The sequence below is a fragment of the Artemia franciscana genome, chromosome 1, assembly GCF_032884065.1.
Source record: "Artemia franciscana chromosome 1, ASM3288406v1, whole genome shotgun sequence".
Classification (NCBI taxonomy): Eukaryota; Metazoa; Arthropoda; class Branchiopoda; order Anostraca; family Artemiidae; genus Artemia; species Artemia franciscana.
In genome coordinates, this window is record NC_088863.1 from 39312561 (window position 1) to 39336662 (window position 24102).

General features: G+C 33.9%; 2 protein-coding genes across 6 annotated transcripts in view; one reads left to right on the forward strand and one right to left on the reverse strand.

Moving 5' to 3' along the window:
- Nucleotides 1–7063, forward strand: part of LOC136029398 (ELAV-like protein 2) — an 84831-nt gene extending 77768 nt beyond the window's left edge. For both annotated transcript variants that reach the window (XM_065707752.1, XM_065707763.1), the window contains one exon: nt 783–7063. In XM_065707752.1, coding sequence (XP_065563824.1) covers nt 783–941 — 159 coding nt within the window. In that variant the 3' untranslated portion in view covers nt 942–7063. The remainder of the gene's footprint in view (nt 1–782) is intronic.
- LOC136029383 (dol-P-Glc:Glc(2)Man(9)GlcNAc(2)-PP-Dol alpha-1,2-glucosyltransferase-like) overlaps nt 1–24102 on the reverse strand; it is a 59494-nt gene that overhangs the window by 16676 nt on the left and 18716 nt on the right. For 2 of the 4 annotated variants that reach the window (XM_065707739.1, XM_065707730.1), the window contains exons 3-5: nt 16972–17137; nt 14700–14848; nt 13085–13177 (exon numbers count right to left, since the gene is read on the reverse strand). In XM_065707739.1, the coding sequence (XP_065563811.1) occupies nt 13085–13177; nt 14700–14848; nt 16972–17137 (408 nt within the window). Of the gene's footprint in view, nt 1–7423; nt 8948–10635; nt 13178–14699; nt 14849–16971; nt 17138–24102 lie in introns of those variants that run through there. The other 2 variants (XM_065707722.1, XM_065707713.1) reach the window with 2 other exon arrangements.

Consider the following 24102-nt stretch of genomic DNA (forward strand, 5'->3'; position numbering starts at 1 on the left):
TATATATATATATATATATATATATATATATATATATATATATATTATATATATATATATATATATATATATATATATATATATATATATATATATATATATATATATATATATATATATATATATATATATATATATATATATATATATATATATGTGTGTATGTATGTATGTATTATATCATCCCAAAAGTAACGCCTAAAGTTTGTATCTGAGATTTGCCAGAAAGCATTTCCAAGGGTTTTCTGGAAGGTAGAACCAGCAGGGCAGTGGTTCGTTCTGGCGCCCTATCAAGTCTGGGAATGATGTTCAAAGTGCTGAAACCCTTAGAGGCTGGTGGTATCTGTCTGATGACCCCAGATTGTTGACAAGTTGTCATTTTTGCGAAATAGATTATTCTTTTGTATAGGTGCTGCGTGTTTCTTTTGCTCGAAATTTGCGTTTATTATTCCATAATTTGCCCTCTCTCGTCTATTTTGTAGATATTGCAGTGTCTGTTTTGGCTGTTTTTCCCGGGTGCTTGACAATCATGAAAGACAATCCCTTCATTCAAATTCCTGTGTTAATGAAGTAGACGTATCGATAAAGGAAGCAGTTCTTTCCCTTTTTGGATTCTTTTTCTGTCAAACAAATTTCCCGTCTATTTTACCATTACATTTTGGCTTTCTTTCTCTCCCTATCCCCTATATCGTTAATATTTATGTTTTCCAAATATTGACAATTATGTTATAAAATTGCTGGATATTATCCTAAATTTGTCATACTAAATACTTCAATTGCAGGTAATTCGAGATCTCCAGACAAACAAATGCAAAGGATTTGGCTTTGTTACAATGACCAACTATGACGAATGTGTTATTGCCATACAGTCACTAAACGGCTACACTCTAGGCAACCGTGTCTTGCAAGTGTCATTCAAATCCTCCTCCAGGAAAGCTTGAACGAGAGTACAAAAAGTGCTTTAATAAGGAAAATTCTAGTCCCGAACTGACTGTATTTATCAATGGGTTATTTGTACTTTAAAATGTGAATATTTTGCAGCAGGAGCTGTTTCTATGCAGCATTTTGTGAGCACTTCATTGGTGATGAGAGTTTCAGAATCGTATAATCATTTAAAGGATGTCTAGTAAACTCTCAATTTCTTTTGGAGGAGAAGTGCATCTTGCTTATTAGAACTTATATGTCAGATGAATCTACCTTCTCAAAAAAGTACCAAAGACGGACTGTCAATTCTTTATAGATTAAGCGAGATGTTTACGAACATTATTTGGGAACTCTTTTATACAAGTGATCAGGTCGAACTTTCTTTTTTCTTAAAGAAATAATCAACCCATTTTGTATTAGCGTCACATTATATTAGAGAACTACCATATTTTCATGCAAAAAAGAAAAAATATCTTGGAAATAATTAATTATTTTCAATCTATGTATTACTAAGAAAAACTCCTGCTATTATTATTATTACTATTAGACTGCATAACATTTTAGGAGTTTGAGTATATACTATTATATTACACGATTGAGAAATTAATGGCTCATCATATTTTCTTTCCAGAAACTTTCAGCCCTTTTCCTTGAATTTACTTTTGATTATCTTGACTAATGTGTTAGGTTTTGAATATTTGGACTTTCTAATGAGTTTACATGCAATCCTTTTGAATGTGAAATTATTTTTAGTTCACATGCAGCTTGTTTCCATGGTCAGAGTTATGTTGTCATTAAAACAAACGATCTATACGAAAACTCTTAAAACTGAACAGTACTGGATTTTAGCTTGTTTCCCGTCTTGCCGACCAAATGAGGGGAATTTATGCAAATCCTAAAGCTATTCTGTACACGGATTATTTATTCATCACATTTTGCGCATTAAAATTAACACTAATTGTTGGAGCTAAAATATTTTGGTGACATCACGTTTGAGCTCTAGGTTGGTGAACTATAAATGGGTCGCCAACGGGGGGAGATTTCAAGCCACGAGAAAATGTAATTAAATCCTATGCAATGGAAGGGGTTTACCTTGTGTTTCACAAAATGTGTTCAGACATCTTTGAGGCTTTCTATTCAGAACACTTTAAACATACTTAGTCAATGAAAGTACTGTAACCGTTGAAATAAAAATCCATTTTGGAGCTTTTAGGCCAAAAAATACATGAGAAGGTGTGAGTCGAGCCCCTTTTTCTGAAATCTCGTGATTTTAGTGGGTTTCCTGCAATTTATTCGCATTTTTTTTTTTGCTTTAGCAACGAATCTCAGCCGCCTCTTGTCAAAATAACATCAATCAAAAACTCCTTTTTTAGACGAGGTAAGGTATCATCAGTATCCAGCTAAAATGGGTAGTATTATGCTCTCCTTTTCAGTTTGTAAGCTACTATTTCATTCATAATATAAGGTGGATGGAAAAGGCGATAAATTTAAAAGAAAATATTAATTTTATTCTTACAACGCGGACACTTTTCTTTTTTCATTATGGGTAGCAGAAGCGCTACTCCACGAAGTCTGGGGGGGGGTGTACTATGACCTCTTTATTTCTTTATTCCGAAATTCATGGCGTCATCTATAGCTTGACGATGCGTCACTAGTTTTGAAGGAGTTTAATGACAGTATTAAAGTGAAGATATTCTAAGTTGCAAAAAATTTTACACTAAACATCTTGATAACATCAGCTTAACTAGCTCCAATTTATCTTGTTAAGGTGCTTAGAAGAGGAATAATACAATAGTTATTATCGTCGCTTCAATTCTATAAGCAGGGTCGTAATTTCCTATGGAACAGGGAGTGGGGGGGGGGGTTAACCGCCCCTCTCAGACTTCGGTTTACCCCCAACTGAAATTTAGGTTCTTGAAAAATCTTGTCAAAAATAAGATAAGCCTACATAATTTAAGCATCAACAGAAACAGATCAGTATTTTTTAGTATTTATTTACCTTTAGAGTACTATAACATTTGATACATTTTATCGTATCAAATGGCTCATTTTTCAGTTTTTACTGTCATTTCCACTTGATCTGTGAAAATTGGCTCCAACTTTACCCACCCGCCAGGATTTGACGAAATTACGCCCCTGTCTAGAAGACAGCATGTTCATATTCTAACAGGGAGTGTAAAGCTTTGTTATAAATCTAGCACGCCCCATCCCAGCCCTTCCCTCTAAAATATAACCCTTGATATATATTTTAAAATAGCGAGCGGTTGCCTGTGAACTTAGTTTTTTATATAAAAAAATATATAATTTATACCAGATTGTTTGCGATTTATAATCAAATTCTATTTCATTAGGTTCATTAAAAAACATTCAAGTTTATTTCTTGTAAATTCTACGTTCCTTCAAGAAGCTGATTTTATTGTTTTATCTTAATGAAGCTTATGTTTTTATTCCATTTTCTTTTAGATTATGCTTACTATTATAATAATTAACATTTTTTTCTGTGCCTCTGTTTATATTTTATTTCCTTGCATTTATAGTTTTTAGCACTTTTAGTTTAGTTCTTCTTTCTTTCAAAGAAAATTTACTTTTATTTTAGCTTGTGATTGTTCTTTTCTTTTTATTAAATTATTCTTCTTGAATTATTTTCGGTTTGCTTGGTTTTGTTAGCTTTAGGTTTGTCTTTAGCTATCCCTTTTGTTCTGTTCTCTATGACAATAATTTTATCTTTGTAAGTTCAGATATTTTCAATCATAAGGCCGTCCAGTCAACTTCTAGTATCTTGACTGATTCTTTTGTATTTTCTTCATTTTATGAATGAAGCCCCCCAACCCCCCATTGAAGGGCCAAGAAACGGAGATCAGCACCGCCGGTACGGACTGTAAAGTCTAATGCCGTATCCTTTATCCTTTAACAATTCTAAATGGTAAGCAATTAGATATAGCTCAAAGATTAAAAGATGGTTAACTGAAAGGACTTGTTTTAAACCAATCCAGAAGATGTAGCATTCGTTATTAAAGCGGACAAAACACATACAAAAAAAAAAGAAAAAAAAATCTAAAATACAAGTGTTTCTGACGATGACCATAAAAAGATGGCACATAATGATGAAAATATTCGAAAATTTTTTGTACAAAAGAAGGAGATTATTAGCTTTATTTACGTTTTACATGAAGACTTGATTTTGCGTCCTGACGTTGCTTTCTTTCTCTCAAAACTTTGAATTAAATGATAATTTGTTAAATAGGCTATTCCATAAACTTCACTTTAAAGATATAGCTTCCACAAGTTAACTGACTTGTTCTGGATCATTTACTGTCGGTTATCTTTCTGTTGAAACAATTTGCAATGAAAAGCTTGAAAGATAATCACAGATTACTAGAGTAACAAGCAACTAACTAATGGCTTAACTATCTCAGCTGACATATTAGTTAAAACTTCGTTCATGTACTTAAAATTATTGAGTTTGAGTGACCTAAGGCTGACCCATATCTTCAAACTGTCAAAAAATTGAATTGATTCTCGTAATATTGAGCCCTTCAGACATTATGAAGAAATATAACTGAACAATAAAATCCCGCTCGCGTTGATTTTTGTTTCAGCATTATTATATTATTATAGCGCTTTTGGTTTTTATACTTATCCTCGGTCGAGTGTCGCAATATCTGTCCAACTGACATTTTTATCACCAAACACGAAAGATGAATAATTTTATAGTAGAAATTACAGAGACTTCACACAATTAGCAATAGTCTTGAAAAATTTAGGGAATAGTATAGGACATGAGCAATTACTGGTCATAAAAATAGCTTATCTAGAAATCTTCAAAAATAGCATATTTCTCTCATAATTGAAAACCTTCAGACTTGGGTCTGCACGGAATGAAGGTTCCATCTCCTGACCCCAAGGTTCGTCCAAAGAACATCTAAGAAAATCAAATATTAGACAAAGATATCTTGGATATTCAGGTCCAAGAATGCAGGTTTTTTTGTTTTAAAATCACCTCCCCTTAAAGGTCTTCTGATATACCTCACTATAATTTGGGCTATATACTTTTAGCTTATTAAGAACCGTTTCCATTCCCCTGTTGATACGGCAAGGGTTTTATTTGAAGTCGGTTGGCATATGATAGTCGTTGATTCCCTCGGAAAAATAGAAATGGTTTTAATCAATTGGGCAATGAAGCTCAAAAGTTTCTGTAGTTAGATCTGTTTTAATCTAATACACAGTAATTTTTTCATTTGGAATGTATGTTTATCTTCCGACTAAGAATTGTAATATTCTACTCATATAAACACAGTTTGTAAAACCTGCTGAAAGAAATTTCTGAAAAAAAAATTGAATTGCATAATCCGAGTGAAAAATCCTTACCAATTCCAAAGGCCAAGTCCTTTCTTTACTACTGCCAGAATTCCTTTTTGGCAAATGGCCAGGCTCATTCTATGAATCCTTCTGCGGAACATGTCTACTTAGTTGTTATATGACCCTAACTTTCTTCTTTACATGTAATTGTCTAGATTACAGGACACACTATGTTGTAGTTCGATAAACACAGGTTTCTTTCGGGGAGGAGACGGAGGGGGGGAATGAATACCAACAGGCAAATTAAATGGAAAACGTAGGAAATTATGGGAGAGCCTTGAAATTCCAGGGATTGGGGACGGGTTCGAAGGCCTCCCCTCTGCATGCGTCTATCATGGTGTACCACTTGCTTTGAAATGATGCAAAGATTTTAGAAATGCAATGTTGCTCGAAAAGCGAAACCCTGATATGAATGTATACTGACAGACATTTATTTATGATTTGATGTATCTTCAGTTTTTCAAGTGGCGTGTGTAAAAGAGATATTAGATTTATCGCCATGCACAAGACGGGAGTCTTTCTCTTTTGGGAAGAATCGATCCGTTCGAGGGTACCGTTACATTCCGTTACATATTGTTGAAATTATTGTTAAAATTTTTTGTATAAAAATGTAAAAAAGAAACTGCTGCATTTCGGCGAAGGGTGATGGAAAAACTTTTTTCAAATTTGAAACGTAAGAAAAGTGCAAGTATGATTAAGTTTATGTGTGAAAGAAACTTGCTATAGTGTTAGTGATAGTAGAAAAGGGAGAAGCTTGCAAAAGTATTGTTGAAAATTTGGATGCGCATGATCCTGGTTAATGAAAAATACTATCAATTCCAAAAAATATTTCCAAAGTCCAGGTTTCATGCTCAATTTTCCATAGACTCAGCTTTTAAAACATAGAGCCTCAAAGTTTGATGTATTGAATATGGTTGAGTCTCGAAGCAAAATTTGCCTCATCACCATCAACGGTAGAAAAAGTATACTTTTTTCTGCAAAGAACTTTCTGACATTATGGATGTTAAGACAGACTTAACGCAAGAGGAATGAGACTTAACGCGGAAACGTTCTCTACTGCTGCAGTAAATAGCACAGTCAGCTACAATTATCTGTCTGCAAAAAAAGATAGGGTAGCAAGTTTCTTTCTTTTGCCTGTGATAAAACAAATTTGGAAAGAATTTTTGATTACTGGAATAGTATGGGCAAGTCTGATCTCATTGGGACTAGCATAAATAACCCCAAAGATTTTGATTAAGTTATATTCTTTTTCCTCTAGTCGTTATTATAGCTTTTGTGTTGGTGTTTCGTGCATTTTTCCTTTGAATTCTTAATTATTTAATCTATTTCCAAAAAATATTCTTTTCTTATGTAAGCTTGCATAGATTTGTAGTCTTATGCTTTTGCATTATTTAGGTAGATTCAATTTATAAATTTTGTCGTCTTTTTTTTTGTGTCTAGAAGTGTTTTGGCTATCTGCCTCCTTACTTATTCTACTTAATCTATTTTTAATTGTAGATGTTTTTGTCGTTTTCTTTGTCATTTTTGTCACCACATTCCCTGCATTTTTCATAATTTTCGTCAAAGTTGATTTTGAGCAGGATTGAACTTGTTTGATTGCGAAGACATCTACTTTTGGGTAGTGTGCTTCATATTTTTTAAGATTTGGGGATCATAGCTCGATAGAAAGGATATTTCGCCCTTGTCTGGGGGCATCTAAATCAAAAAAGGAAAAAAAGCAGCCAGGCATGGAAATGCAGTGTTTGTATTTTTATGTGAAAAATAAACGTTTTCAAAAGTATTTTTAATTCAACTTTTTCTTTGTAAAAAAAAGGAAAGAGAAGTAAGACGCAAAAAATAAAAAGTGAACTGGTTAAAGCACGGTTACTAAATATAATAGATAAATAATTTTCAATATATATTGAATATTTGGAATCGAAATAGTTTATCTTTTGTGAGCAAGGAATATTATGATATTGCTTACATTATCGTTCTTAATTTTAATCTGACTTATTTTACCCCCCTAATTTGAAATTAGTCACATATACCATAAAAAATTGTCATTTTCTTCCGAGAAAATGCAGCCAATTTAAAATCGCTGTCGATCTTATGATCTGGAACGACCAATTGTTCGCGTGACCTACAGTACACATCATTTAGCAATGATAAGTTTTCAATTCGATTTTCAAAAAAAAATTTTTTAATTTATCCCTAAACCTTATTTTAAATTGCAATATTTTGATTGTTTTCTGTCTAGCTTGAAGAGGTTGAACATCAAAAAAAATTCAGATCAAGAATTGAACTATTCAGAAGCCAGATAGGTGAACCGTACGTTATATATAACTTTACATTCTTCTGGAGATTAATTGATTTAAAGGTGTGTTCTTGAGGAAATTTCCAAAAAAGCAAGAATCACTAACCAAAACGATAAAAAAAAATATATATTTTGAACACTAAATCATTTTTAGGAGTCAATTTGACAATTCCCACTACAAGATGGATGTCAAAGCATTCGCATTGCCCTCCCAATAAAAACTTCGATGGTTCAACTAGGTATAAGAAACCTAGGATGTCTTATGCCCAAAAGTAAATAATAATCCTATTCTCACATTCCTTCGTTGATATTTTATGGAGTCAAGACATTTGGCTACTGAAAAACTGAACTGTTAATCTCTAATTTTTCATCAGCTATTCGATAAGCTTACTGTGGGTTAATTTTGGGATCATTTCATGATTTAACTACTTTATATAGGCTTTATCAGAATAAGCAAATGGTTTTTAAGAAAGACATTAAAGCCTTTGGAAAGAATTGCTTCGACAAAAAAGCAATACTTCGTCTGGCTTTGCACCTCGGGATTCTCCCCTTTTAAAAAAATTACTGTATATAATTAGACCTCAAGTATTATTTATAAGACCCCATTGCTCATAGGGGTCTTCTGCAATTCTACATACTAGACTTCAAATTCTACATAGAATTTCCGGTCATTTGTACAAAACTTACAATCCCGCGTTGACTTTTTGAGCAAAGGTTTAAATAACAAAAGAGGGTTTTGTCAAAAAGTGACATCTAGCTAAATATATACGATAGGAAAATTTGAAGTGGACAGTTCCTTATTTTAAGAACAACAATTTGTTATACAATTGACGACAACCGTAACATCACAATTAAGCATTGTGTATTTGATGGACTTTTTGGTTGTTTGGAACCAACAAATACTCAGACTGAATGAACGTCTCAAGAGACATGAATCTAAGCTAGAAGTGTAGCGTTGAACAACGCAGCTTCTCATCTTTTCAGTCATAGATCTTTACAGATGCTCAATTATGGGTAACTAAAGCAAGCTATGTTCCCACGCACTAATAAATAAAGGCACAGGGAAATTGAGAAAAATATAACTTCCTTCTCCGAGTCATCCTATTTAAACCCGGGTGTGCAAACAGTGGGGTATCATGGTAGCAATAATACTTGGCAGCTTTAAACTGAAATATAAACCTTCCATTCTATATTAGTAAAAGCATAATGCTCCTAAATTAAACCATTTCATCAAAGATTCTCTGGTGACGAATTTTATTTAAACGTGTTTATGTTCAGTGCAATTCTGACCATTGATCCAAAGAAGGTTATTTTGAAAGCTGGATTGCAAGTTTCAATTTCGTTTTTTTTCGACATTCTGCTTAATTTTGTCTGAAAATATAAAGGAATTAGAATGAAGAATCATTCTAAAATGAAAAAGGTATATTTTACATGACCATTATAAATATATACCAAAGCATAGTACCTAAGTAGAGAAGCGGGAGTCTCATTGTAAATTTGGAGATATTTTCATAACTGAGCTATGAATTAGGTGAACCTACCACTCGATGCCCTTTTTTGTTCTTTCCAAACATAATAGTCGTTTTACTTGGAAATTAAATGGATTCTTTAGGATGATGCCTCTTTCTTTCATCTATGACTATAGAATAGGGTTAAAATATTGATTAAAACATACTATATGATTACAATTCCATCATGTTGAAGTTATAGGCATTGATTCATCACGATGCAATTGAAAAAGAATATACAAATCTATTAAAAACTGCCGTATTTACTTTAAGCTGTTAGCGTCACTCTTGTTTAAACCCGTGTACCTGCTAACTAACCCAACTGTGACACAATCAAGAACTAGAAAAGCTCATGGGGAATATTTAGATAATTTAGGTATATATTTGAGTATAAGGGGGAGAGGAAGAGGTGGGTAAAGTACAGTGTAGCTGCGGCAAAAATATGTAACTAAAATTATTCTACACAGTATAAAATAATAATTTTTTTCTTAAAATGTTTCCTTCTCAACAGCCTCAAATCTAGACTTCCACCAAGTTGTTGGTCTAAGACATAATTTAAGCTCCTTCAAATGAATCCAGAGCTTAAAATATCTTCTTGGAAGGTGTTTTCAAGCTCCTATCTCTCCTGCTTCCGTACCTCCCTTCCTAATGTTTAGAAAACTGCATAAAGACAAGCCTATACCTGTTTTAATCCTGGGAGAATTTTTTTTTTCTTTAATTTTGGTAAAATTCTTGACAAGCTACTTTTTTCTATCTCGTAAAGTGGTTAGGTTAGGAAAATAATACTTTCAGAGATGAATCTACAGTATGCCCTGGGAAGGTATTTTGAAGTACCTATCTCCACTGCTTCCCCCTCTAGAGGGAGCTGACCTTTAACAATATTTGTTTTATAACAGTGAAACCTTGCACAATAGATTTAATATTGTAGCTTGGCAATATCTTCCCGGAGTATGTTCTTGGCCCTGGATTCATTACTGTAAGTTTTATTTTACTAACCTAACCACTTACCAAAGTTAGCAAAAAGTAGCTCGTCCAGAATTTTACCGTTAATTTTAGTTTGAGCCTGATTATATTTTACCATAGGTTTTAGACGTAATATGATAATGTTAAATACATAATATTTGAATGCGTGAAGATTAAAGGAACTAATATTTTTGCCAGGAATCCTCACTGTTTTGTTGAATTTTTGGTATGTCCAAATTAAGTACTTTTCTTTTCTCCTTAAGAATTCTACTTTTCATACAACCTTTTATTTTAAAATACATTCCCCTCCCTCTCGCCCCAACATTGCTATTCTGTTGCCTTCCCCCTTGTAATATTTTTGATGGACATTTTGTGTGATTGTGTGGTACAACTGCAGTTTAGGATCTTTCTGTGATATAGGAAAGCAATTAAGTAGGTGAATGAAATTTTATGGAATAGATATTCTGCTCAAAGTAGGGTACTGGAAATTTGTTTGAATACTTAGGCCTACTTCTAGAGCTTCTAATGCTCGAACATTTATTAAGCCTATATGAAGGCTAACCCTAAGATAGAAACAATAGAATCAAAAAATTGTAATATAATTTAATTTATCATTCAAAACTCTTCCTAAATTTAATCCTTTTACCAAACAAATTTCACCCCACCCCTTCTGCTCCTCCTAATGAAGCAAAATTAAGCTACAGACTATATTCACAGCCAGAGAATAAGTGGTTCAAACGGAAGCAACCCCAAAAACGTGATTTATAAAAATTTTTTATCATAGTCAAAAGCAAAAATTCGGTTATTAGTGCCAGATTGTTTTCTTCTTGTGAAGTTTATGTTATTTCTTAGACTTATTTCTCACGAACTGTTGGTCTTTCTTTCGTACTCCAATACCTGATGTCGGTGTCTGAAATTGATCAAAAAGTTTGTGGTAATGAACTGTAAGTAAGAAGTGACCCAACTCAACAGTAACCAAAACTCTAAAAAAGAGCAACTGCAAAATAAAATAGAGCCGTTTGCGTTTTTGATGTTATTTTCTACCTAGCGATGTCTGTCTACTGGAATAAAGCCAAACTCTCGAAACATTGCATTAAATTAGTCCTGCAAATTTAAGTAACTCGATATGCTACTTATGATAAAGGTCAGGTAAAATTTGTATCTTAATATCAGAGATAAAGGGTTTGGGGAGGGGGGGATTTTGAAAGGTTCTGTTAGAGATACTTGGGAAGTAAAAGTTTCAGCAGTAGAGTTTGAAAAATATGGAGCAGAAGTTCTCTTGCTGCTGCTTTATAAAACTTGTTCAAACTAAAAACTCATTGAGTTTCAACGTCACTATGTGAAAATTAAAAAATAATAATTCAACGGAAAGTAAGGAACAACATTAAAACTTAAGACGACAGAAATTATTACGTATATGAGGGGGTTCGTCCCCTAGGCAACACCTCGTTCTTACGCCAAGGTTCTAATTTTGTTCCAATTTTTCAAGAATGATCCCTGAATCACAAAGGCCGTTTAATTAGAATAAATAGCTCTTTTGAAAGAACTAAAAAAATTTTTAGCGCAAAGGCGAAGTATTGACTAGGGGACGAACCACCTCATGTACGTAATAATTTATGTTCGTAATAGCCTAAAATAGCTACAGTACGATGTAGAAGCCCTTGTTTGTTTCTTTTGGGGATTAGATTAGGCAAGACTAATATCACAGCTTCACAATGCATTTGACTACTAGGCTCCCGATCAACACTGTTCTCCCAGAAAATCAAATGGTGCTTTTTATAGTTATAGTGATAAATGAGAATTAAGCATTCAGTTGGGTATGCATTATTTCGATACTACATATAACATTGGTTTTTCAGCTCCATCCATAAAGTATTAGCAGTAAGTTAATCCATAAAGTATACAGTATACTTTAAACTTTGAATACTACACTCCATTAGCAGCACTAGAATAAATATAATATAACGCTTTTGATAATATGTAAAATTATGGGGTATGATATTTATGGCTAGTATATGACTTGCCAATAAATTAGTTTACCATTGTAACAATAATTCTGAAAACTATTGATATTTCTTACAACAAACTATGCTCAATTAAATGCGTTACTTTTCTGCAAATTTTACGTGTAAAAATACTTTTTGTTCAAAGGAAAGCTGTCAAAACACAAGCTGTGCTGCTAAAGTGTGGCAGCTCTCGGAACTTTGCCAAGTTCTGCTACTGGCAGCTTTGGAACATTTTGCATACCTGCTTAAACCCATATCCTCTGAAGAACAGAGCCAAAAGCATTGTTAGGTTTCGACTTGTTGCAGGTCTATGGATTCTGTAACTCTAAGCACACAACTATATTAAAAATATAAGAGAGCAACAGAAGAAAAACACAATAAATAAATAATCACCACATAATTCTTTGCCACTCGTCACTATCGTCCCATTTAAATGTTTTCACTGAAAATATGACTAGCGCTAAAGCATTGACAATAGTATACAAAACAAGCTCTGTCACAAGCAAAATCCTAGATCTATTAGGAATATGAAGCCTCAGCAGAATGAAAATAATGAAAAAATAGCGAACGTCTATCAAACATTGAGGTACTATAGACAAAGCCGAGAGAACTAAAAACCCTACTGTTACAAGGTACGGTTCAGTCCTAATAACATAAACATATCCACAATATAAAGAAAAAACATATAAAGGTACTGGTAAATATCTTCCCAAGGGTAATTTTTCATAAACGATTTTCCATGCATAAAATGAAAAATGTCGGTTATCAGCAAGGTTATACGGATGAACAACAGTGTTAGAGTAAATTACTAGAATACATATCAAAGCACATAATACGAAGACTAATTTGCGCTTTCTAAAAAATCGCAAGAAATCGGGAAGAATCGGTAAATAGAACGGTAAAAGAAAGCAGAAAGAAAAACCCCCAAAATAAAAAATCTGCGGTAAGTTGATACCGGGCTTGTGAGCATTTCTATCTCCAACTACAATACTACCATTAAATAAATAAAATGCTACAAAAATAATAGCTACGGTAATATATCCCAAAGACGTAGCGATTGTAGACACCATCATTTTTATAAAGGCTCCTCGGTCCCTGACACGTTGAAATCCACGGAAAATGCACTGAAAAACAACAACAAATTTTTGAAATTTTATTGAAAAGTTGGAACCTATTGAAAAAAAGAAGATACCTAAGAACCGCATTCAATAGAAGAGGATAATAAAATAATAACATTCCAACTACAAAATAATAAGAAACTAAGAAAACGTGTCTGTGGGGTGGAGGACAATTATTTTTATTTTGGATTTAGGTTTATCTCATCTGCCTCCAAAATATTTAAATAAGGGATAAAACTTAGCAATTTTTATTAGAAGTACAAAGAATCATTAAAAGAAAAAAGAGAGAGAGAGAGAGAAACCCCCTTTTGGTTTCGAGAACAAGGATATATTCTATAACTTAATACCCACAAACAAGCCATAGATATCTGGCACAATGTTTATTTATCCTACTGCAGTTTCAAGCTGATTACAAATATAAGAACTGTTTTGCTCTATCACATCAGATTTTCAAGATATCGATATAAATATTGTTTTAATCCCCTTTCGTTGGATGAACATCATAGAGAGAGTTAAAAGGGCTTATTTACATACTCATTTTTAGATTTACGTGCTTTTAAAAAAAACAAAAAACTTTCGAAACTCCAATTTTAAAATGAAATATAATGTAAAACAAAAACTGCATCTTTATATACAAGATGATATAGCTCAAATACCTTATGACAAGAAATACAACATACTTATCATTAGAGAAGTTACCTCTGTGAAATATGATGTCACATGTTATTGATTCTGTGTTCGGGTTTTCTGTTGTAGCCAATTTCCTTGGATATACGAAGTACTCTACACAAACGCAAGTCTGCAGCCATGAAATTCGAACCAAACTGACTTTAAATTGCGGAACCTTATGTTATATACATAGGCGGAATACCTAGTATTTTATATTTGTATTTATACCTTAAACTAGATGATGCTATATAAGTAAGCAAGTAAGTATGGCAGCACTAGACCCTTAAGGTTCCAACCAGTGGTGCTGACCTCTGTTTCGTGGCCTTTCAGCCAGGAAGTGCAATGGGGGGGGGGCACCCATCCTGTGCTTTCAGCCAGATGGTGCTGTATAGTTTACGTTAATTAGTACTCTATTCAGCTATTTGTGCTCTACTATAATTTGTTTGCGAGTTGTTTGCCTAGATATAATGTTAAACATTTGTAAATGATTAATGCCAGAAACCTGGAAAACGATGGATGAAAAAAAGAAAAGTTGGATACCCACCGATATCCACCGAAACTCTTTTTGTTAGCCAAATTATTAATATTCACTTATTTGGAGAGGTACACTTTCACTATTCTTGAACTGAGACACACAGCACAAATTCGGCTGGCAGGTAAAACAGTTCAGTGCCTTTGGATAGCTGGACCATATTTATGTACTTTCTGCCAACAGTCTTTTACATGTTGATGCCATATCTTAAAAAACTTAAGGACTAAACTTTTACTGTTCCGGACAGTAAAAAAAAAAAAAAAAACTTCAAAAAAAGCATGGGTAAGATAATACACTTCTGGAAGGAAATATAATCAAAACACAAACCTGTATTTCTTTTACTGTGTGGACATTTTCGTAGCATCGCTCAGCACGAGTAAAATATAGCGACTCTCTTAGGTTGAAATCAAAGACTCTCGCTCCAACCCACAGCACCCAAACAATATTAGTTTGACGAACAAAAATAGAAAACAAACCTGAAATTTGATAGAAACGTAAATGAAGAATCCCCTAACCAACTGCATGAACTCTGTTTAAGAAATAATAAATAAGAAGAGAAAAAAGCGGCAAGGAGGATAGGCCATAATTAATCTTTTGGTTACATTGCACCAATCATCTGGTTATTGTTTACGCCTCTCACAATTTAAAATCAAAGAATTTGCATTTGGGGGAAAAAGAACACGAGTGGGGGCGGGCTGATTATCCTTCGATCACTTACGACTCTTAAAAAGAGCATAAGGAATTTCGATTTCCAATCAAATAAGCCTCTTCCAAAGTTTATACGACCACCTCTTTCATAAAATCTTTATATGTTGTCAAAGGGCAGTTAGCATAACTTACAGCCCATGCTCCAAGGACCGGGGGGGGGGAGTGTCAAACCCAGAACCATAGCTATTTGACATTCTGATTATTTTGAGCAAAATGGCTGTCTCAAAATTTTAATCGGATGCATTTGGGGAAAAACGGTTTGGGGAAGGGGGCTACTTGTCCTCCAATCACTTTTGACGAGAAAAAGGTTTAATTACAGAGAACAAGAGTGAGAAAGAAGTAATCAAAAGAAGCAGAGATTAAAAATCAGAAAAAAGAGGATGAGATTGGAAAAGGGGAGGAAATGCAAACTATTCGAAAAGCATAGCTTTCTCTACAGAAACAAAGGATATTATTATCATTTAATACACCTATGTTAGAAGTTTGTTCTACTTTCTTCAGTTAAGTGCCTCTTGAGACAACTGTGCGTTCCTTTCTATTTTTCAAAATCTCTACTGTTCCCATAGAAAAACGAACCATATAACCTGTGAAACTGCTTCAAAAATTTTTTAACCGAGGAGTTTGAAAATTCCAAGAATATATTATCACCGCGAAGCGGTAGTTAAAATCAGCGCTCAGCCGGCGTTCTAGAAATTATCTTAAATCATAATTTATATAATTAGAATCAAACATTGCAAAAGCTATGAGAAGTTCAGGACAGAATATCTGCTCGTAAAGCTATTACTGTTCTTTCAAACCATAATTAGCTTTACAGAAATAGTAAGTAGCTTATCCAGATAATCTTCTAAGTCAATTAGTAGGTAATCTAAGTAGATAATTTACTAAGCATCTTATCCAGAGTTTTATTGCCAATAATGCAATGAAGAGGAAAAAAGATTGAGCAGCTTTAGCAAACGCAAGTAAGAACACGAGGTTTCTTCGAAGTCATCTGGGTTCTGTTGCCAAAAGAAATTGTTAAGCCATATTAAATTGTTAGTTTTAATGCAAAATTTAAGGAACTTGGTGCTTCGTGCCACAAAATTAATTCAAATATTATCCGCTTGTCAAAACAGCTTTATGACAAAAAAAGGGTAAGAAAATGCACTAATTTAGAGGTTGATCTTGCCCACTAAGGACCACAGAAGTTCAATTTCCCATACCTTGACGAGTATCCTAAGCTTCTCGATGTATCCTAAACATGAATACTATCAAACCTGATTCGATCTATAACACATTATTTTTCTCAAAATTTTGTTGTTAAAGATACAATCAGCCTATGGGTCAATTGCTTAAAAAGCCGTTTGAATACGACAGTAGATAAAAATTTCGTCATAATACATAAAAAATTTACAACAAGCAAAAAAAAACTCTTTGGGTAAAAAACTGGGTAAAATGAGATTCGGTAATTTTTCTCAGTTCTACCTTTTCCTAACACGGTGACAACAGTCCAAAACAGGTGACCAGCTGAAATCCGTATTTTCGTAAGATATCAGGTTTTTAAATCAATTTAAAATTTATATAAGAGGAACTATATGCGAATATTCTCCTTCATTGCTATGAAATTCCTCACAGCTAAGTCTCGAGTTTGGTCAAAATCAAGCTACATGGACTTGCGTCAAACAATAAAATCCGGTTTCAAATCAGTAAAATATGCAACCCTTTCCCTTAAAAGCCTTTGACTTTTAACTGTTCGATGGTAAAAATCTGCGAGTCTGTGATTAGAAAACTTATGATGTTTCACAGGAAACCTACTAGAGTTTCAATCGTGGTAGAGAATAAGAGAGAGAGAGAAATAAATAGAAGAAGAGAAAGGAAGAGATCAATAAACAAGAATAATTGGAAAACATCTCACCAGCAAGACTGGCCATAAAGTTGTTTCCATGTAGATGGAGGCTTAACATTAAGATAACCATGAATGTGGCAGCCATATCAGTGTAGTAAGTGGATGAAAAAAATAAAAGTGGAGGCCAGAGACCTAAATTCAAAGCACCAAAAACGTTCTTATTCGCAGTCTCTACCTAGAAATAGAAGATAAAAATTATACAACTATATCTGATCTTACCGCTTTTGTCGCAAACAAAATAAGTCCAAAACTTAGATAATAATGCTAGAAAAAAAAATAAGAACTTGAAAGATATCCTTCAAAATCTCCTCTTCCTCTATAAATTTAAAAATTACAGCTACCACCCAAATGTTCAATATTATTTTCCGGTAAGAAACATGGTCTTAGAATATAATTAATTATGTCAATCTTTCCCGACTATTTATTCTTTTAAAACGTACATTTTTGAACAGTCCACTGGGAGTCCTCTAGTGACATTTTTAAAACAAAACTAAATGCAATAGAGCATGTCAAGCTTTTTGCTTGATACAGTAAAAGGCTTTCCTCAATAAATGGCGATTCCCTATTACCCGTCTTCCAATAGTACTTTAAATAAACTGGACAAGAAGGATTTAGCCAACACTTCTTCATCTTCATCAATTTCGGACTAAAGTTAATGTATATTGCTGTATTTCACTTGATATTGATATGCTTGATCAGCAAGAACGTACATTTGGCTTCTTTAATTATTAAATAAAAAAAACTAGTTTTTTTAACTGAAAGTAAGGAGCGACATTAAAACTTAAAACGAACAGAAATTACTCCGTATATGAAATGGGTTGTCCCCTCCGCAGTCCCACGCTCTTTACGCTAAAGTTTTTAATTGTTTTAAAAAGTAGAATTGTGGCAAAGAGTCAAACTTTAGCGTAAAGAGCGTGGGACTGCGGAGGGGACAACCCATTTCATATACGGAGTAATTTCTGTTCGTTTTAAGTTTTAATGTCGCTCCTTACTTTCAGTTAAAAAAACTAGTTTTTTTTATTTAATTTCTGAACGTTTTTGAATTAATGCATGTTTGATTTTGGCTCTCCGCACATAAATTATTGAAATGAAATTAGTATATTAATTTTTTTTTGGCTAAAACGTCTGTACACTTCCCAATAACCATTACTATATGTAAACACTGGTCAAAGTTTGTAACTTGCAGCCCCTCCCCCAGGAATTGTGGGGGAGTAAGTCATTCCCAAAGACATAGTTATTATGGTTTTCGACTATGCGGAACAAAATGGCTATCTTAAAATTTTAATCTGTTGACTTTTGGAAAAAATTAGCCTGGGAGGGGGCCTATTTGCCCTCCAATTTTTTTATCACTTAAAAGGGCACTAGAACTTTTCATTTCCGTAAGAATGAGCCCTCTTGCGACACTCTAAGACCACCTGGTCGATACGATGACCCCTGGGGAAAAGAAAAAAACAACAACAAACAAACAAATAAACACGCACCCGTGATTTGTCTTCTGGCAAAAAATATGAAATTCCACATTTTTTTAGATAGGAGCTTGAAATTTTTGCTATAGAGTTCTCTGATATGCCGAATGCGATAGTGTGATTTTCGTTAAGATTCTATGACTTTTAGGGGATGTTTCCCCCTTTTTTCCAAAATAGGGCAAATATTCTCAGGCTCGTAACTTTTGATGAAAAAGACTAAATTAATTGGAACTTATATATTTAGAATCAGCGTAAAAATTCGATTCTTTTGATGTATCTTTTAGCATCAAAATTCCGTTTTTTAGAGTTCCGTTTACTATTGAGCCGGGTCGCCCCTTACTACAGTTCTTTACCACGAACTGTTTGAAAAGAAAATAATTCGGTATTTCTGGGCTTCTGACATTATTACTCCTTTGCGGAAGTTAGGCTCAAAATTGAAAAAGGATTATATTTTTTCTCTGGGCCCCTTCCACCTCTTAGTTCGTTTATTTTCCCGTTAGTTTTCACCTGTTTTCGCTTTATAGTTGTGTTATCTCTTAGCAGTTCTTTCGTTAGTTGAGTTATGGTTGTGGTATATATATTTTATCGCTCGTATAGTTGTGTTATTTTCAAATTATGCTCCATAATAGAGAGGCTCCGAACACCCGGCATTGTATATTAAGCTCTGAATTTGACGTTTTTTTCTACCGTGACCAGATTCGTCCTGCGCCCTTTTCATTGAATTTTTTCCCCCATGGCATATTTCTCCAAGGAAAGATCCTCCCACATAGCCCCCTCCCTCAACCCTACCCCCAGAACCAAAAAAATCCCCCTGAAAACGTCTGTACACTTCCCAATAACCATTATTATATGTAAAAACTGGTTGAAGTTTGTAACTTGCAGCCCCTCCCCCAGGAACTGTGGGGGAGTAAGTCATCCCCAAATACATAGTTATTATGATTTTCGACTATGCTGAACAAAATGGCTATCTCAAAATTTTGATCCGTTGACTTTGGGAAAAAAAATAGCGTGGGAGGGGGCCTAGATGCCCTCCAATTTTTTTGGTCACTTAAAAAGGGCACTAGAACTTTTCATTTCCGTTAGAATGAGCCCTCTTGCGACATTCTAGGACCACTTGGTCGATACGATGACCCCTGGAAAAAAAAACAAAAAAAAAAAAAAAAAAAACAAATAAACACGCACCCGTGATTTGTCTTCTGGCAAAAAATGCAAAATTCCACATTTTTGTAGATAGGAGCTTGAAACTTCTACAGTAGGGTTCTCTGATACGCTGAATCTGATGGTGTCATTTTCGTTAAGTCGTTATCCTACGACTTTTAGAGGGTGTTTCCCCCTATTTTCCTAAATAAGGCAAATTTTCCCAGGTTCGTAACTTTTGATGGGTAAGACTAAACTTGATGAACCTTATATATTTAAAATCAGCATTAAATTGCGATTCTTTTGATGTAGCTATTGATATCAAAATTCAATTTTTTAGAGTTTTGGTTACTATTGAGCCGGATCGCTCCTTACTACAGTTCGTTACCACGAACTGTTTGAAATGGTGAAAGTAATACACCTTGTTTCTACAGACTTAAATAATAAATTTTACATTTCTTCTTTCACCCTTTCGGACAGTACGGGCTTGAGTAAGGTTTAAAGGCAAAGGGTCAGCCTGTGAAACTTGAAGGCATTACACAGTTCAAACATAGTACTTGTAGTGCTAAACTGCCGTTTATGCTATTGGGTTTAATTGAGACAGAGATTCACTGAGAGAGAAACAACAACAAATGCATTATGTAGCAGTGTTGTAAGCCCTTCAAGTACTTATATTTGAAATACTGCATAAGAGAGAAATAGGTGTTAGGTACAACTTAAGTACAAAAAAATACTTGAGTACTAAAAAAAATCTGAATTCAAAACTTGAGATAGCAAAAAGTATTCCAAAACGAAGTTGGAGTTTGAGTGTCCTATGCGAACCGCACGAATGTGTTTTCTTATTTTCCTGAGACCAATAAGGGCAAACCACCGGTTTGCTGGCAATATGTCACTTAAAGCAAGCTCTTTTGTGACCTTGTACCTTGTTTTTAAAACACATGAATATAAATTAAAAAATAAATAAAAACACAAAAATATAATAAAAATGACCATTCAGTTTACATTATGCAAATCATCTTGAAAGAATAGTGAAAAATTATGGAAGGACATCACTGGTTTAACCATCGTTGTTGAAAACTAGTCTTGGTAATTCACAGGACCATTCTATTCACCTGGTAAGATTGCCAGTGATACCAAATGAGACATAAATAAATGCTAATAAATAAATATACCAATTTTTATTCAAGTTCTGTGCTAAATGCATCAAACAATTTGTGGTAAAAATGGGTAAGTAAGGAGTGACTCGGCCTAATAGTGGACGAAACTCTATAAAAGAAATTTTAATAGCAATCAATACATCAAACGAATGGACTTTTTATGATGACGCCAAATACATAAAAATTTATTCAGTCTGAAGTTACCCATCAAAAGCTAAGAGTCTGAGGAAATTTGCCTGAGTTTCGAAAAAGGGTGAAAGACCCAAGAAGACCTGCGATCTTCATTAAAATTTCACCATCAAATTCAGGATATCAGAGAACCATATTGCAGACTTATCAAGGTCCTATAGACAAAAATGTGGGAATTTGCATTTTTTTTTTAGAATAAAGATCAGGGATGCGTTTTTACTCGCGTTTTTTTTTTCAAAGGATGATCGCATCGAACCAATGGTCCTAAAAGATCGGGAGAGGGCTCATTCGAACAAAAATTACAAATTCTAGTGCCATTTTTAAGTGGTCGAAAAGATTATGCCATGGGAGAGTGGTGTTTTCTGTCATTCTAAGGCACCTGATTAAAATTTTGCCCCTAAGCCGCCAATCGATTTAAATATTTAAAAAACTATATATTGAGCTTCCCAGTTGCAAATGATTAATGCTGCACACAGGCGCTCTCGTTTCTGAAAGGTCACGTAGTCCGTACTTCCCTATAGAATAGTTTTGTTCGAAGAATTCACCTTTGAAATATTGAAATGATGGCCCTATAAACATTTTTCCTTTTTTATATTTCAATCCCACCCTCATAATAAATATTTAAGGAGTGTATTTTTTCCAGGGATGAGTATTATTCTCGAAGCATTATTTTTCAGATATTAAACTCAACTGCAAAAGACCGCAGCTGGAGGAGGGAGTAGTAGCATCCCTTCACGTTTAAGAGAACATTGGGTCAAACAGCTCGTAGTAACAAACTACAAGTAAAGAACAACCATTGTCAATAGAAACCAGAAATCTACAAACTTCTGATTAAAACATATGCAACAGCTTGATGGAAACTATGCAATGAAATTCATCGAGTAAGAGAGACCTAAAGGTACTATCTGCAAAATGTGTAATTTCTTCTTTTTCTTATTTAGTGAATGATATATACAAATGAATATACTCGTATTTCGGAGATGACGTTTCAATCTGGATTATTATACTTTAGTTGAAAAAGCAAAAACACTAAATTAGCTGTTTTTCTCGAAGTATTCCTGTACAAAAGTTAAATTACGATTCAAAAGGTCAGGTTTGAGGGATGGTAGTCCTCCTTGCAATTGTTGTAACCCTGGGTATACAAAGAAAAAAGAACAGAAATTAGAAAAAAAAACAGTTTCCTCAAATGAATGTAAAGAGCGACATTAAAACTTAAACAGAACAGTAATTCATTTTAACTCATAAAAAGTTTAGAGGCTGAAGAAATTTGCCAAATTTTAGAAAAAAAAAGGCAAAACACCCCCAAGATGCAGTGATCTTGATGAAAATTGCGCCATCAAATTCGGTATATCCGAAACACTAGTAGTTTTTAAGCCCTTACAAAAATACGATTTCTTTTTCAAGAAGGCTACTCATGGACGCGTCTTTATGTGTTTTTTGTTTTTTTCAGGAGTGATTGTATCCGGCCAATGGTCTTAGGACTCTAAGAGATGGTTCATTCAAACAAAACTGACAGTTCAAGTCCCCTTTTTGAGTAGCACTAGAGATCACACTACAGCACAGAGGCTTTTCTTCCATTTTGTGGCTTTAAACAACAATTATGGTCCGCAAGAGGGCCAAAATGCAGTATAATCAATTACTCTAAAATTACTACCAAAGCCATAAACTCAGCTTCCCAATTTCGAAGGTCACAATCCCATGCCATGGCGCATTTATTCCTAAAGCAAAATGCAGTTCAAAATAAACGGATAATATAAGCAACTATTTTTTAAGCTTCATGTAACTGAGCTTATTCATTTAATGCTTTGTAGAAATTACTTAAAGTGATATATAGTTGTACATCAGCTATCGGGGAGCAGATCTTTCGTTGAGTAGGGGTGAATATCTGAAGCCTCAAAAAGCAAACTTTTAGACCTAAATCTTCTCACAGCTTTCATCGAGCATTCAGATAAATATAGAAGAGGAGCGGATGGAAGGGAGGAGAGAGAAGTGGGTATGTGCGTGTGTGCGAAATGACTTCCACCTAAATCTCCATTAATTCTTGGCAAAAGTTTTCGACCTACTCATTTAATATTGGAGGGTGCTGCTTGGCTACTCCTCACCTTTGTTGCAGAACTATCTACGGCGTAGCATGCAAGATTACATTAATGAGTTTACGTGCAAAGGCAGGGAGGGGGGTTCTCTATGAAAAAGATTTGTTCAAAAAATTCCCCTTGAAAACGGTAAAATTTATGAGTCTAAAAATTTTCAGTCAATTTTGGGTCCCTCCTTCACTTAGAAATATTTCAAGGCGTGAGCTTTTTCGGAGATGATTACGATTCAGGGACGATTAAAACACTGTTGTATGAATATTAAACACGAACTAAAAAGGAAGGGGGTTGAGGGAAAGGGTCACGGTTTTCTTTACATTTACAAGAGCCCAGGACCCGATAGTTCGTAGTTAAAGATTTGTAATTAAAAAGCGACTCTTTTCAACAGAAACTAAAATTATATAAAAAAAAATTGGATTGCAATATTTGTACCATCCAAACCAACTATGTACGCTAAATCTAACTACAAAAATTCATAAACATTAATTTTACTCATAAAAAGCTATTACCGTGTGAAAATTTGCTTAATTTTAGAAAAGAATTGTATCCCACCAAAATGGGTGCAATTATGATGAAAATTATCAAACAAAATTCAAAATTTATGAGCTACTTTCTACTATGAGCAAAATCACTAAAGTTACTATTAAAAGAAAAAAAAGAAAAAATTTGGCCCACACAAAGCTGGTGGCGTCAATTGGGGGAGGGGGTGCATCTGATCCTGCCTATATCCCCCCTCTTAGAGAAACACTTTTACTGAGGTATCTTCATTGAAAAACGCCTCTGTAGATATTTTCATTGAATAAATTAAAAAAAATGACAAATTTCCCCCTCTTAAATTTCGAAAAATACACTTTGCTCCCCCCCCCCCCTCTTAGTTTTCACGAATGGACGCCAATGTAAAGAGCCAAAATATTACTGAACAACATTCCTGAGTACCAGTGCTGTCACTTACTTGAAGTACTTTTACTTGAAATACTACTTAAGTAAAATTTTCCATTACTTGTACTTGTACTTAATAAAAAATCTAGGGTGTACTTATTACTTGATACTTAAGTAAGATTACGAAATACTTATTACTTAAGATACTTTTAATGTACTTGT